The following is a 14,711-nucleotide window of genomic DNA, read 5'->3' as shown; positions in this document are numbered from 1 at the left end:
TAGGGCTTTGTTCTGGCCTTTTTAAATTACTTGAATTTATAAAACTTTTATCAAGCACCTATTCTGTACCAAGCACTGGACAACAAATATCACCAAACCATCCTGTGGGCCATGGTCCCCATCTTTGATGTCCAGACAACCTCACATCAGACATCTGATTACCTTCACTCTTTTCCCCACTATCTCTTCGTTTTTAATGAAAGCAAAAACTTAAGTTAATTGTAAAAAAAAAAACTCAATTAGGTACACTTGCACTGAAATGCAGGATTTAGCTGGGATTCATGGCTCAGAAATTTTTCAGGTTTTTACTTTTGGACTTCATTTGCTTTGGATGAAATATTTCTATCCTGGTTAGATTCATTCCTGGGCCATAAGTTTGTAGTGACTTGAGGAAAACCCTCCCTCCATGAAAAGAATAACCGTGAGGAAACTTCCAGTTCTACCTGCTTATCCTATAATTGCCTTCCATGAGACAAGAACTGTGGGAACCTGAAATTTGAACACTCTGAAGTACCAGCATCGGAGAGTTAGAATAGCTAATGTGTAATTTTTGTGCCAAACCGAAAGCCATCTTATGATGGATTCCAGAGTAGGCCAGCCGTTACAGGTGACAGAGCTGGGGTGGGGTTGGTAAGAGTGAGTTGTCTGAGAAGCATGCGTTCAAGCACTAGGAGTGGTTGTAAGGATCCCCCCACTTCTGGGTTGGCGTTGTGAGGACTCTCATGTAGGGAAACCCTTTTCTGGCATTCTCGTGAGTCTTTCCCAATATCCTAAAAAACACAAGAGAAGTAATAATAAACAGCTTCCCTCTGACCCTTTATATAGAAGTTTGAACTCTGCCTGCCTGAGTGGTTTTAGAATTGAGACTTCTTCATCCTAGGGCCAGGCGGGCACAGTCCCCATTTGCTTCCTCTGAATCTCGTCCTTCTTGGAGAGATATCAGTGTTTTAGCCCTTGGCCTGTTTTCCTTTTCCTCTTTGCCTTCTGCCTTCAATATGAGAGCTTTAGAGTGATGAACTCTCGTCTCAAATCCTTTGTAAATCTTTTCCCTCAAATAATCTGCGTACCTGCTCAAAATCAGAATGACTCGTGGTGGGCCACAAAATTCTATTATCAGATGAACCTTGTATCACCCTCTTCTTAGTATCTTGGCTGATTTTTATTAAACTGTGAATCCATAAGGTGAGTGCTGTAACTCCATGGTTACTGATAATTGTTTTTAGTATTGGCCTTTATTTTGAATCCTGTTAATTTCTTAAATGCAGTAGTAGTATTTTTTTTCATTATGGCCCCTAAAATTCACACAGATCAGTTTTAATATTCTTGCATTTTTTTGACTTTTTAAAATTATTTTATTATGTTATGTTAATCACCATACATTACATCATTAGTTTTTGATGTAGTGTTCCATGATTCATTGTTTGTGTATAACACCCAGTGCTCCATGCAGTACGTGCTCTCTTTAATACCCATCACCAGGCTAACCCATCCCCCCACCCCGCTCCCCTCTAGAACCCTCAGTTTGTTTCTCAGAGTCCATGGTCTCTCATGGTTTCGTCTCCCCCTCCGATTTCCCCCCCTTCATTTTTCCCTTCCTGCTTTTTTTTTTTTTTTTAACATATAATGTGTTATTTGTTTCAGAGGTACATTCTTGCATTTTTTTTTTATAAAATACCTCTATTTAAAATTTTTTTTTACCACTTATCACAGTTGATCTACATTCTTTTCCAAAAGAAAAAAAAATTCTTTTCCAAGAGAATATATTTTTATATACTTAAAAATGTACTTGCATTTTGCTTTGTACCATGGAGCTGATATGAATATATATAATGTTTCAATAACCAGAACAGTTTTCCTTAAAGTCTGGATTTTGAGGGTTGGTTAGGTCGAAAATTGATTGCACATCTTACCGAATTCATACTGTGTGTATATACGGATGAAATCATATTGTGTGTGATAAACATCACTAGAAAGGAAATAAATCCCAAACAGTGCAACAACATGAAGAGCAAGCTGAATGAAATGGGGGTTGACGGGGAAAAAGAACCTTTGCCTCAGCTTTTTAAGCCCATGTGTTAAATGACAGCTGTGAGCTTTAAGCATTTAAATTTATTGAAGTACTTGTACAGTTATTTTAGGAAAAGATCATATGATGTGTTGATAAGAGTATACACTTGAGACTATGAATCTTATTTCCAAAATTCAGTAGGCTTCAAGGTATAAAGCCATGGACTTTTCCATAGGAGAACAAAAACCTGGACTTGATCATTTATGCCCCCCACCCCCAACCCACACTGGAGTCTCATAAAAGCCAAAGAACTTGCTCTTCTGTTGGCCTGATCCATGTTTGACATGTTTGAAACTGAGCTCTCCCTAATTTAGTTTCCTTTTTGTTTAAGAATAGATGCTTGTCTGTGTCACAGGTATGTTGTTAGGTTGTGCTTACAATACAATATAAAATATTCTAGTATTTATGAATGAGAGAATTCAGCATTTATATTTTAAATGTTTCTACAGTGCTTTTAACTTTTTATCAACTGTGTTCAGTCAGTCCATGATAAACTATGATTTCCAACTTATTTTGCTTTATTATGCAGTTATTTTACTCTTTGAATTCAGAGAATAATTCTTTATGGTTTGGAACCAAATAAAATGTATATTAATATAACTATAAAAATAAATGTTAAAGGATTCTCTTGTAAATGGTTGTTTTAATGAAATTGTGTAGTATCTAGGTGTTTTACTAAATGTACTGTGACAATATTTGGGTTCGTAAAATCCAATCCAACTTTGAAGGTTTTTTAATTGTTGGTTGTTGGGGGTTTCTTTCTTTAGTTCTTATTACTAAATATATATATATATATATATATATATATGTTTTTCTGCAGCTGGTTTTAGGAGAAGTTTCCGTCTTAGTAGAAAAGATAAGAAAACAAATAAGTCCATGTATGAATGCAAGAAGAGTGACCAGTACGACACAGCTGATGTACCCACATATGAGGAAGTGACACCATATCGGCGGCAAATGAACGAAAAATACAGACTTGTCGTTCTGGTCGGTAAGTGTGCCTTTTGTGTTAATTCTGACGAAACAAGTGAGGTAGGAAGTATTTAACTTCAAAGAGCATGGTGCTTGATGATTTCAAGCCAAAGAAAATCTCATTTTTGAATACCTTTTGTGTGGTCTCTACAATGACATTTTCAGTCTTTTGTATCCATATGACATTCATGAGACTTAAGAGATATGTGGAGAATGGTATTGACATTTGAGTGGGATCTCTGAGAGGGGGGATAGCAAACACATCACAATGTATTAAGTAAATTGGGGTAACTAAATAATAGAAACAAATACTTTTTTAATATAACACAAGTTTCTTTTAAATCATTTCGAGGCAGTAGCTATGGTAGAAGCTTCTTAGGGCATTTAGGTCTTAAGTGAAATAAACTATTTCAGCAGAGTTCTAGGATATTTACAGCTGGAGAGTCAGTTAATGAAACTGCTTAAAGTAGTTAATATATATGGTGATTTCCACAGACATTGGCTAGTTTGACTCATATTCACGTTCTAGCATTTGTCTTGTCCAGCCTTCACAGATATGTGCAATCACGACCTCAGTGTTACTCCATCCACCTCATCCTCGTTCACATTTCTTTTTAAAGATTTTTATTTATTTAAGAGAGAGCATGAGCAGGGGCAGAGGCAGAGGGAGAGGGAGAAGCAGACTCCCCGCTGAGCAGGGAGCCCAATGCAGGACTCGATCCTAGGACCCAGGGAACATTACTTGAGTGGAAGGCAGACGCTTAACCCACTGAGCGACCCAGGTGCCCTCGTTTACATTTCTTTAAAAATTTGGTGACAGGTAATTAAGGTCCAAGGATCAAAACCAATGATTTGGGAGGGAGAAAGAGGAATAAAGGAGCTTGGTGTCTCTTCTTGATTATTCCTTTATAAACTGAAGATGACCATTATGGGGATGAGAATAAGTGGAAAAGCTGAAGAACCACCCTTTCTATTGACATGGCGTCCTTTGAAAGGTTATAGCACATGGATGGTGGTGATGCGTGGGAAATGATGCAGTTTCTCACACCCAATGACACTGGAAGTGGCCCCTAGCATCATCAGATTTCACATTGTTGGCATTATTTAGAAAAACATATACTTCAGAGTTTCCCTTACTAACAGTGTCTCCTTCTTCTAATCTGTGTGTATGAAAGCCTCCCCAAACCCCACCTGGAGGAATATTCTCCGTCGATTTCTATGTTTACTGTAGAGCCTGCAATGACCCGGCTTCCAGTCCCCATAGAATTGGGCTAATGAGAGTATAAGCATTCCCCGTTCTAAATCCTTTTGTGCCTCATGGGGGCTTCTTGGACCTCCTGCTCCTCTTCTACCCCATTGTCCCTCCCAGCACCCATCTTAGCATCATCTCTTCCATCCCCTTGCATCTTCTGCTCTTCAGTGAAGGTCTGCTTCTCACCCGAAGAGAGAGACTCACCTTGTGATAAAAAGGCAAAGATAGCATGATTTCCCGGTTCCCCTTAAATCTAGATGACTCTCTGTAGCCAAGAAGTTAACTATTATGACTGTGCTACTTTTGGTTTCCCTGAGGGGATCTAATTGAAAGAGGAAAGTAGAATAAACTTTGCTCTTTTTTTTCTTTCCTGTAGACGCTAACCTCGGGGGTGAGGAAGGGAAGATAGATGAAGATAAACTGAGTAGTAATGCAGGGAAGAATAAAAGCAAATCATAGTCACAGTTATGAAAAAGAAATATTCACTCTCTAGAATCTTCCAAAGGAAAAGGGGATAGGGGAATGCTGATCTCATACAGGTTAGAAATAGCCATGCAGTTCTGTTAAATGGTACTGTATACAGATGTCATCATCCCTCCCTATAGTTCTTTAAGGAAATTCCTAGTATCTTTTTTGTGGATGCCTTGAATTTTTTTATGTAGATAATCTTGTTATCTGTGACCAGAGATAATTTTTATTTCTTTTTTGTAGGCGTTTTATTTTATATTCATATTGTATTCTCTCCTCACTGTAGGCTCTCCAGTATGATGATAAATAAATGGGAGTGGTGAGAACATCTTTGTTTTGTTCTCAGTCTTAGGGAGAAAGTATTCAGTCTTTCACCACGAAGCATGATATTAGCTGTAGGTTTTTTTGTAGGTGCCCTTTACCAGGTTAAGAAAATACCCTTCTATTATTAGTTTGCCGAGAGTATTTGTCATGAATTGATGTTGAATTTTGTCAAGTGAATTTTTTTCTGCATCTATTGAGATGATTATATGGTTTTTCTTATTTGATCTGTTGAAATGGTGAATTGCATTGATTGATTTTTTTTTTAAAGATTGTATTTATTTGAGATAGAACGAAAGAGAGAGAGTACAAGGTGGGGAGGCAGAGGGAGAAGGAGAAGCAGGCTCCCCACTGAGCAGGGAGCCTGATGCGGGGCTTGATCCCAGGACCCCAGGATCATGACCTGAGCTGTAGGCAGACGCCTAACTGACTGAGCCATCCAGGAGCCCCTGCATCAATTGATTTTTGTGTGTTCAATGAGCTTTGCATAATGTATTAGCCTTTTGCACAGTACTAGATTCAATTTGCTGGTCTGTAGTTTTCTTATAATGTTTTTTGTTTGTTTTTGTATCAAGGTAATGCCATATTCATAAATGTGTTGGGGAGTGTTATCTCCTCTTCACTTTTCTGGGAGAGCTTGTGTAGAATTAGTATTATTTTCCTTTAAAATGTTTCATAGAATTACACAGCAAAACCACACTGTGGCATCTTTTTTGGGAGGTTTTTAACTACATTCTTAATTTCTTTAAAACGAACTGAAGAAGAGAGGAGGAAGGGGGAGAGGGAGAGAACGTGTGAGAGAGTGCATCTTTGTACCTTTATACACACACACACATACACACACAAGACTATTCAACAAGCTTTGGCAGTTTGTGTCTTTGAATTTGTCCGTTTCACATAAGTTGCCAATTGTATAAGCATAAAGTTGTTCATAATATTCCCTTATTGTCATTTAACTCTCTGTAAGGTCTGTGGTAATGTCTCCACTTTCATTCTTGTTATTGGTAATTTGTGTCTTCATTCTTAGATCAGGTACGTAAGTATTGCTGCATAACAAGTTCTTAGAGTTAATTCTTGTGTGAATTATGTAAGAGTCAAAGTTTAAGTCTTCATAATCTGTATATTCATAGCTAGTTTACTACAAACTTAGTGACTTTAAAATAGCGCATACTTATTATCTGAAAGTTTCTGCAGGTCAGAATTTGGAGAGTTCGGGCATGACTTAGCTGGGTCCTCTGCTTCAGGATCTCTCATAAGGCTGCACTCAAGTCTTGGCCAGAGGTAGGCGTCTCAGTTTGAATACTAGACTGATAAAGGATCTACTTCCAAAACCATGTGCTTGTTGGCAAAGTTCATAATCTACTCTCAATTCCTTGTCATGTGGGCCTCTGCAGTGTGGTAGCTTGCTACATCAGGGCGTATAAACTGAGAAGGCAGAAGAACAGAACATCCCATATTCTCTTGGTTAGAAGCAAATCACAGGTTTTGCCCACAATCAAGGAGAGGGAATTGCACAAAGGTGTGAAAAACAAGAGGGTGGGGATCATTGCTGGCCTTTGTAGAGTCTACCTGCCTATGTCTTTTTCTAATTTATTGATCTTTTATAACACCACTTGTATATTTAAATTTTCTTTTCTCAATTTTATTGATTTGTGTTCTTTATTATTTCCTTCCTCTGCTTACTTTGGACTTATTTTTCTTTTTTTCTAGTTTTATAAAGTTGAATATTAGACTATTGACTAGAAACACTTTTTTAAAAATTTAAGTATTGTTAGGCATAATTTTTTTTTTTAAGATTTTATTTATTTATTTGACAGAGACACAGCGAGAGAGGGAACACAAGCAGGGGGAGTGGGAGAGGGAGAAGCAGGCTTCCTGCGGAGCAGGGAGCCCGATGTGGGGCTCTATCCCAGGACCCTGGGATCATGACCTGAGCCAAAGGCAGACGCTTAACAACTGAGCCACCCAGGTGCCCCTGTTAGGCATAAATTTAAATTTCCCTCTAAGCACTGCAACCTACAAATTTTGATGTGTTGTATCTTTATAACGTATCACTCAAATCAGAATATTTTCTGATTTCCTTTGTGATTTCTTTGATCCACAAGTTGTTTAAAATGTGTTCTTTAATTTCCAAATACTTGAGGATTATCCACATATCTTTCTGTTATTGATTTCTTGTTTAATTTCATTATGGTCAGACAGTATGCTTTGTATGATATCAATTCTTTTAAATTTATCAGATTTTTTTTTTTTTTGGCCCAGAATATGGTCCATGTCATTGGGTGTTCTGTGTGCACTTAAAAAGAATGTGTAGTCTGCTGTTGTTGGATGGAGTGTTTGGTGTATGTTATTTAAGTCAAGTTGGTTGATAATGTTATTTAGGTCTTCCATATTCTTACTGATTTTTTGTATACTTGTGTTAATTGTTGAGAGAGGAGTGGAGTGTTAAATTCTCTATAATTGTAGATTTGTCTATTTCTCTTTTCACATCAGTCAGCTTTTACTTAAGATGTTTAGAAGCTCTGTTGTTAAGTATATGTACATTTAGGAGTATTATGTTTTCTTAATGAATTGAGCTTCTTGTTATGTAATGTCCTTTTTTATCCCTGGTAATATTCGTTGTTCTCAAGTCTGCTTTGTGTGATATATAAGATAGCCACTTAAGTTTTCCTTTGCTTATTGTTTGCATGGTATATCTTTTCCTGTCCTTTTATTTTAACCCATCTATGTGTTTATTATTAAAGTGGGTTTGTTTGTTTTTTACAGATAGCATAGTCTTGGGTGGTTGTTGTAGTTAACCAGTAGGATAATCTTCATCTTTAATTGGTATGTTTGGACCATTTATATTTAATATAAACTACTGATATGGTTGAATTTAGGTCTATTATTTTTATTTTAGGTCTACTATTTGTTTTCTTTTTGTCCCTCTGTATTTTGTTTGTCTGTTCCTTCCTGCCTTCTTTTGAGTTGTCTATTTTTTTATTTGATTTTAATATATCGATGACTTTTTTGCTTTACCTCTGTATGTATTCTCTAATTGATTTTGAGGGTTTTTTTAATCTCTGATTTTCAGCAGTTGGATTATGATGTATCTATTTGTGCTTTGAGTTTAATGTGCCTGGCTTTACTGAACATCTGAAATCTATAAATTTATGACTTTAACCAAATTTTGGAAAATTTTGGCCATTATTTTTTTCAAAGTTTTTTTTTTTTTTTTTTGCCCTAACCTCTTTCCCCTCTACTTCTGGGACTGCAGTAGCACATGTATTAGACCCTTTAGTATTGTCTCACAGGATCCTGAGGCTCTGATTATATTTTTTTCTAGTGTTTTTGTTTTTCAAATTTGACAATTTCTTTTGGTCTGTCTTCAAGATCTCTGACTCTTTTCTTCATTATCACTGTGTTGCTATGTTGCCCACTGACCAAATAATTATCTTTCAGATATTGTATCTTTTTTCAATTGTGAAATTACCAGTTTCTTTCATAGTTTTTGTTTATTAAGTTCAAGTAAGAACTTGATTTTTACATTCATTTCCTGTGTGTCTAGTTTTGCCTCATGAAGCTTAGTTAAGATAACTTCTTTATTGTTTTGGATAATTCCAATGTTAGGCTCATCTTGTGGTTGGCATCTGTCGATTGTATTTTTTTTTTTTTTTTTTTTTTGAGAATCCATCATCTTTGTGCATTGAATAATTTTGTTCTGTATCCTAGACATTTTGAACATTATTTTGTACAGACATTGGATCTTATTATATTCCTCTGGAAAATGTTAAATTTTTTAGCAGGCTGTCAACCTGATTAGGCTTATTCTGTTTGCCTCAGTTCAGTTTACAAGTCTTTGCTATGCTGCTTTGGGTGTATTTCTTGCATGTGACATTTGTGTTAGCCAGACACTTACACAGTGTTTAAACCTTAGCTATGCTGCTTTGGGTTCATCTCACTTATGCACAGCTTAGGGGTGAGCCCACAACTTTTGTGGAATCTTAGCACAGTCCACTGCCAGCTCTGAGTGGAGATTCGTCCTCTGCGCAAAGCCTAAGAACCAAGAAAAATAAACAGGGAAACTTAATCCCTTTGGGGGTCACCTCTCCAGATATGACATCCTTCTGTACTCTGCCTGCTTTTGTTTGCTTTTCAGAGTCTCCAGGTTGTTGCTTTTTGTGTGCTGCCCAAGGTTTTAATTGTGCGCAGTGTGGGAGACAGGCTATAGTGTGCTTACCCCACCAGAGTGGAGCGAGAACTCCCCAAAGCTTTAGACTCCTGTCACAGATATAATTTGCCATTCGTCACTGGCATATCTTAATCAGCCTCCTCAAAATTGAGTGATGGTACCCTAACTCTCATGTCCCCTACTTGAAGTTTTAAAGAGTTATCAGGACAGAATACCACAGCACCATCTAGACTACCTTTTGGTAAAGTCATGCTCCTGGAAATATGTATCACAATATTCCATTGTCAGCCCCAAGTCACAGGTGATCCCAGGTATTTTGACTGCTATTTTCTATAAATGCTAGTTGTTTGGGTCCACAGTCACTGAACTAAAATTCATCTGGCTGTGAAATCTTCAGTGAAGAGGTTAATTTAATTGTATGCATTTAAGTTGCCCTAAATCCCCTTTGCCCATTGATCTTTGGGTCCTGGCACCTGATTCTGGATTCAATATGGATTCTGTCCCATGGGCCTCATGCTTTACTTTCTGACAGACAAACCGCTGCTTGCTCTTCTCACTATATTTTTACATTCCCAGCAGGATCCTGTAGCCTTTTCTTTCCTTTCCTTTTCTTTCCTTTCCTTTCCTTCCCTTTCCCTTCCCTTCCCTTTCCCTTCCCTTCCCCTTCCCTTCCCTTCCCCTCCCCTCCCTTCCCTTTCCCTTCCCTTCCCTTTCCCTTCCCTTCCCTTTCCCTTCCCTTCCCTTCCCTTCCCTTCCCTTTCCCTTCCCTTCCCTTTCCCTTCCCTTTCCCTTCCCTTCCCTTCCCTTTCCTTTCCTTCCCTTTCCCTTCCCTTCCCTTTCCCTTCCCTTCCCCTTCCCTTCCCTTCCCCTCCCCTCCCTTCCCTTTCCCTTCCCTTCCCTTTCCCTTCCCTTCCCTTTCCCTTCCCTTCCCTTCCCTTCCCTTCCCTTTCCCTTCCCTTCCCTTTCCCTTCCCTTTCCCTTCCCTTCCCTTCCCTTTCCCTTCCCTTCCCTTTCCCTTCCCTTCCCTTTCCCTTCCCTTTCCCTTCCCTTCCCTTCCCTTTCCCTTCCCTTCCCTTTCCCTTCCCTTCCCTTTCCCTTCCCTTCCCTTTCCCTTCCCTTCCCCTTCCCTTCCCTTTCCCTTCCCTTCCCTTTCCCTTCCCTTCCCTTTCCCTTCCCTTCCCTTTCCCTTCCCTTCCCTTCCCTTTCCCTTCCCTTCCCTTTCCCTTCCCTTTCCCCTTCCCCTTCCCTTCCCTTTCCCTTCCCTTCCCTTTCCCTTCCCTTCCCTTTCCCCTTCCCTTTCCCTTTCCCCATCCCTTTCCCTTCCCTTTCCCTTCCCTTTCCCTTTCCCTTCCCTTTCCCCTTCCCTTTCCCCTTCCCTTTCCCTTTCCTTTTCCTTTCCTTTCCCTTTCCTTTCCTTTCCTTCTTTCCTTTTTCTCTCTCTTTCTTTCTTTCTTCTCTCTCTTTCTTTTTTTAAGCCCTGTGATGTCACTCATACTGCAGTGACTGTTCTTTCTCTGTCTCCTGCTTGGAATTCCTTAAGTTTCTGAGGCCTGGTTCTCAGAGGTTTCTCCTCTGTCTCCCAACAGGAGGGTTGCCCTCAAGATAGTCCTAAACTGGAAATGCTAAATGTTGACCCTTCCAGGTGGTATGGGCAGTGAGTTTTCCAATTCCTTTGCTATGTGCTTCTCCCCCACTTGTGTTTCCTTACTCTTTGGAGTTTTCCAATCTTAAGTAAATAATTAATTGCATTACTTCAGTGACAACAAAACATCCCTTTTTACTACTTAGATTTTTCTACCAGTAAAATATAACTATAATGTTTCATTACCCTCTGCTGTTCCTAACTGCTTTCAAACAGCTCCAGCTGAGTTTTTAAATTTTATCTTTTCTCAAGTGGGTCCTATCCTTCCTCTCTCCTGTGTAATAACAGTAACCCATATATATTGAGTGCCCTGCATTGAGTCAAGGGCTATGCATGTATTATTTCATCCAGTCCTCACCATGAGTATGAGGTAAATACTTGTATTATCCCCACAGAAGAAGAAACTGAAGCACAAGGAGGAGAACTGAGTTACTTTGCCCAGGCTGCTCATGCAGCTACTGAGTTGTGGAGCTGATTCATACCTAAATACTTCAAGACCAGAACCTTCTGTAACTGGAGCCCACCGGTGCAAGAGCACCTGGCTCCGTGAATCCCAAACAGACCAGATTTGGCCACTTACCACTGACAAAATCCAGAAGCAGAGAGAGAGTGGTGGTGAAACAAGAAAGGAATTTATTTCAGTGAGGCCTACACTGGGGAGACAGTGAACTAACATCTCAAAGACTGTCTCCAAAGTGCTGAAAATACTTCTAGGTTTATATAAGAAAAATTGGGGACACAGGTCAGTGGGTACACGCAGGTGTGCAGCACAGGTCAATCATGGTCTTAGGGTCAGTCATCTGGGGTCTTGCTGGTATCAGGGCAGTCATTATTGCTTGAAGGGTAGTTTGGGTTCCCATCATGGAATGCTTTACCTGAGGGTCTTTTGCCTGAGTTAAAAGATGAGTTTAGGGGCGCCTGGGTGGCTCAGTCGGTTGAGCGTCCAACTCTTGATTTTGGCTCAAGTCATAATCTCAGGGTCACGGGATCAAGCCCCACATCGGGCTCCAGGCTCAGCAGGGAATCTGCTTGAGATTCTGTCTCTCCCTCTGCCCCTTCCCCCATTTGTGCACACACACGCTCTCTCTCTCTCTCAAATAAATAAATAGGGCACCTGGGTGGCTCAGTCGGTTGAGCGTATGCCTTTGGCTCAGGTCACGATCCCAGGGTCCTGGGATCAAGTCCCGCATTGGGCTCCCTGCTCAGAGGGGAGCCTGCTTCTCCCTCTGCCTCTGCCGCTTCCCCTGGCTCATGCTCTCTATCTCAAATAAATAAATAAATATCTTAAAAAAAATAAATACATCTTTTTTAAAAAAGATAGTTTAAAAGATAGGGCAAAATGAGGTAAAGTTGGGGGACTTGAGTGGCTCAGTCATTAAGTGCCCGACTCTTGATCTCAGCTCAGGTCTTGATCTCAGGGTGTGAGTTCAAGCCCCACACTGGGCTCCATGCTTGGCATGGAGCCTACTTAAAAAAAAAAGGGGGGGGGGGTGAAGTCCTCTTTCAGATCCCCACTGTCAAAACACCATTCCATTTCTATGGAGAGAAAAGAAACAATGGTCATTTCTTCTGTAGCTACTTCCTACTGACCAGGGATGACATAGGGATTTTGAAATGGAAGATTTTGACAGTGTGGGAGAATTTCATTTCTTGAGTCTGTCCTGAGATACGCAGTAAGGTATCTCTATGCTGCTATGAATGGCATGAGCTCCTGCTTGACAAATATAAAAAGTCAAACCACAACCAAAAAAAAGGCCAGAAACATAAAGGATAAGAAACAGCCACGCTTAGCAGGGAAATCCATTTGGAAAGAATCGAATTTAGTCAACTGCTAAAAGGATCTAGAACCATCTATAGCACTGATGTGTTTACTTGAATCTTTCATGGCTTCAGACACATTCTTTGAGTAATTTGGAATATATATACAACATTCTGTTTTAATGAGAGCACAGGTTCCTCCTTGGGCTGCAGTCAAAATATCAAGGGCCATCTGGTTTTGAGGGACTGCTTTTTGAATTCGTGCGGTTTCATCATTCAGCAGAGTGACTGCATGCTGAGTTTGATTAAAGATGGCCACTGTATGGCTAAAGCCTCTACTTATAATTCTACATCAACAAAGGTGGCTTCTGGGACGTATATATGGCTGAGGGATAAAATCATCAAGAAACCCTCTTTACCCAGTGTCTAACTTTAACAATATCCCTTATGAGGAATCACTGGCAAGTGGTAGACCTCCCAGGAGATACGGGCCTCTGTAGGTGCATTGTCCAATCCCATCATAAGGAAGGGAGGGCCTTATTTCCACAAGTCCTTAGCTAACCCCATGCAGTAGGGTAAGCTCCGGCTTTTGAGGAGTGATTTTGCCCATTCCAGCCACATACCAGGACATACTAAAACTTTAGGGATTTCATATAATTTCTAGAACAGCTAAAGCATTTACCCATATGATAAAAACCTAAGGAAGTTTATCATCATTTTTTTGACAGTGCTTCCCATCTAACTTAACTACCATGTAACTTAACAAATAAGCCTACTTGGTCAAGAAGACTTTGTTTAGAATTTGAATCTTGGGAAGTTTGTAAAAACCTCAGAAGGTTTTCAAGCACATACCTAAATAGGATTACAGATCATTATAAAACAGCATTTTATTATCTGTGTAATCAAGGTGGTAATGAGAAAGTTATATAGCTGTGAGCAAAACTTAGCTCCTTTAATATTGAGAAGCTTTAACTTTCTTAAGTAATCAAAGACCTAAAAAAAACAAGACATAGAAATTTTGGTTTTCTGATCAGAGAAAAAAACAAGAACTTTGTTTACAATTTCTTACAAGAGCAGACCAACAATCCAAGAAAACTTTATTTTTTTAACAGACAGAAAAACTAAATCTCATTCTTATACGGGTGTACTTTTAAAACTCATTCATTCCAGTGTTAGTCTTGACCACGCATAAAATTCTTTTCCAAAGATTCCCCTTCACAAATCTTTTACAACTTTCTTTTTCATTCAGATTTTGTCCTAAGCCTTCTCTCTCTAAATAACCAGTCCCATTTTAGGACAAAACTACTTTCTTTTTCCTCAACAAAAGTGTATTCCCATTCCTCATACCTTTCTTATCAAAAATACATCTTATTTTCCTTGCATACAGAGTAGCTTCCCTTATTTTAACAGTCTCAATTAGATTTATCAGAATTCTTGATGCTTAGAAACCTTAATTTCTAGTAAAAACTAGGTAGTAAGCAACTGTGAACTGCTACATCAGAGTTCTTTAGATTGGAAATTTATGAATATATTTCATAATTTCTGGAAACATGTGTTTTTCCATAATATAGACTTTTGACTAAGCATAAAATGTGTTTGCTGGCAGACCCAAATTTATCTTTAGTTTCTCTATCACAAGAAGCCCAAAGCAGATAAACCTATGTTCAGTAATGAAGGTTTCAGTACTTTATCTTACTTGGAAAAGACATCGATAATCTGGTGAGTTCAAACCAATATATCATTTAACCGAGCAAAACTTTAAAGTTTCAGGTTAACAAAGATTCTGAAAGCTGTACACCTTTTTTTTTTTTTTAATTCAAGCTACTTGCTCTTAACAATTACCCATGAAAACTTAATGAGACAGATCAAATCAACCATCATTTTAAGTCTTCTTTTATCCTGACACATTGCAGTAGAGATAACCTTTAGTAAACCTTGGTGTAGAATGTGGCCTTCAGTAAGCCTTGGTGGAATAAAAGTTTTATATTTAATGCTAATAACTCTAAAGACATGTCTCTTTTAATTAAGCTGACAATCTTGAATTAGCTTTAATACCCAA

General features: G+C 38.8%; 1 protein-coding gene across 3 annotated transcripts in view; it reads left to right on the top strand.

Moving 5' to 3' along the window:
• Positions 1 to 14,711, top strand: part of MPP7 (MAGUK p55 scaffold protein 7) — a 299,029-nt gene that overhangs the window by 240,011 nt on the left and 44,307 nt on the right. For all 3 annotated transcript variants that reach the window (XM_078075305.1, XM_078075306.1, XM_078075304.1), the window contains exon 12: positions 2,889 to 3,059. In XM_078075305.1, coding sequence (XP_077931431.1) covers positions 2,889 to 3,059 — 171 coding nt within the window. The remainder of the gene's footprint in view (positions 1 to 2,888; positions 3,060 to 14,711) is intronic.

The sequence above is a fragment of the Halichoerus grypus genome, chromosome 6, assembly GCF_964656455.1.
Source record: "Halichoerus grypus chromosome 6, mHalGry1.hap1.1, whole genome shotgun sequence".
Classification (NCBI taxonomy): Eukaryota; Metazoa; Chordata; class Mammalia; order Carnivora; family Phocidae; genus Halichoerus; species Halichoerus grypus.
Note: the sequence above shows the minus strand (reverse complement) of the source record. Positions and strands in the feature narration are given on the sequence as shown.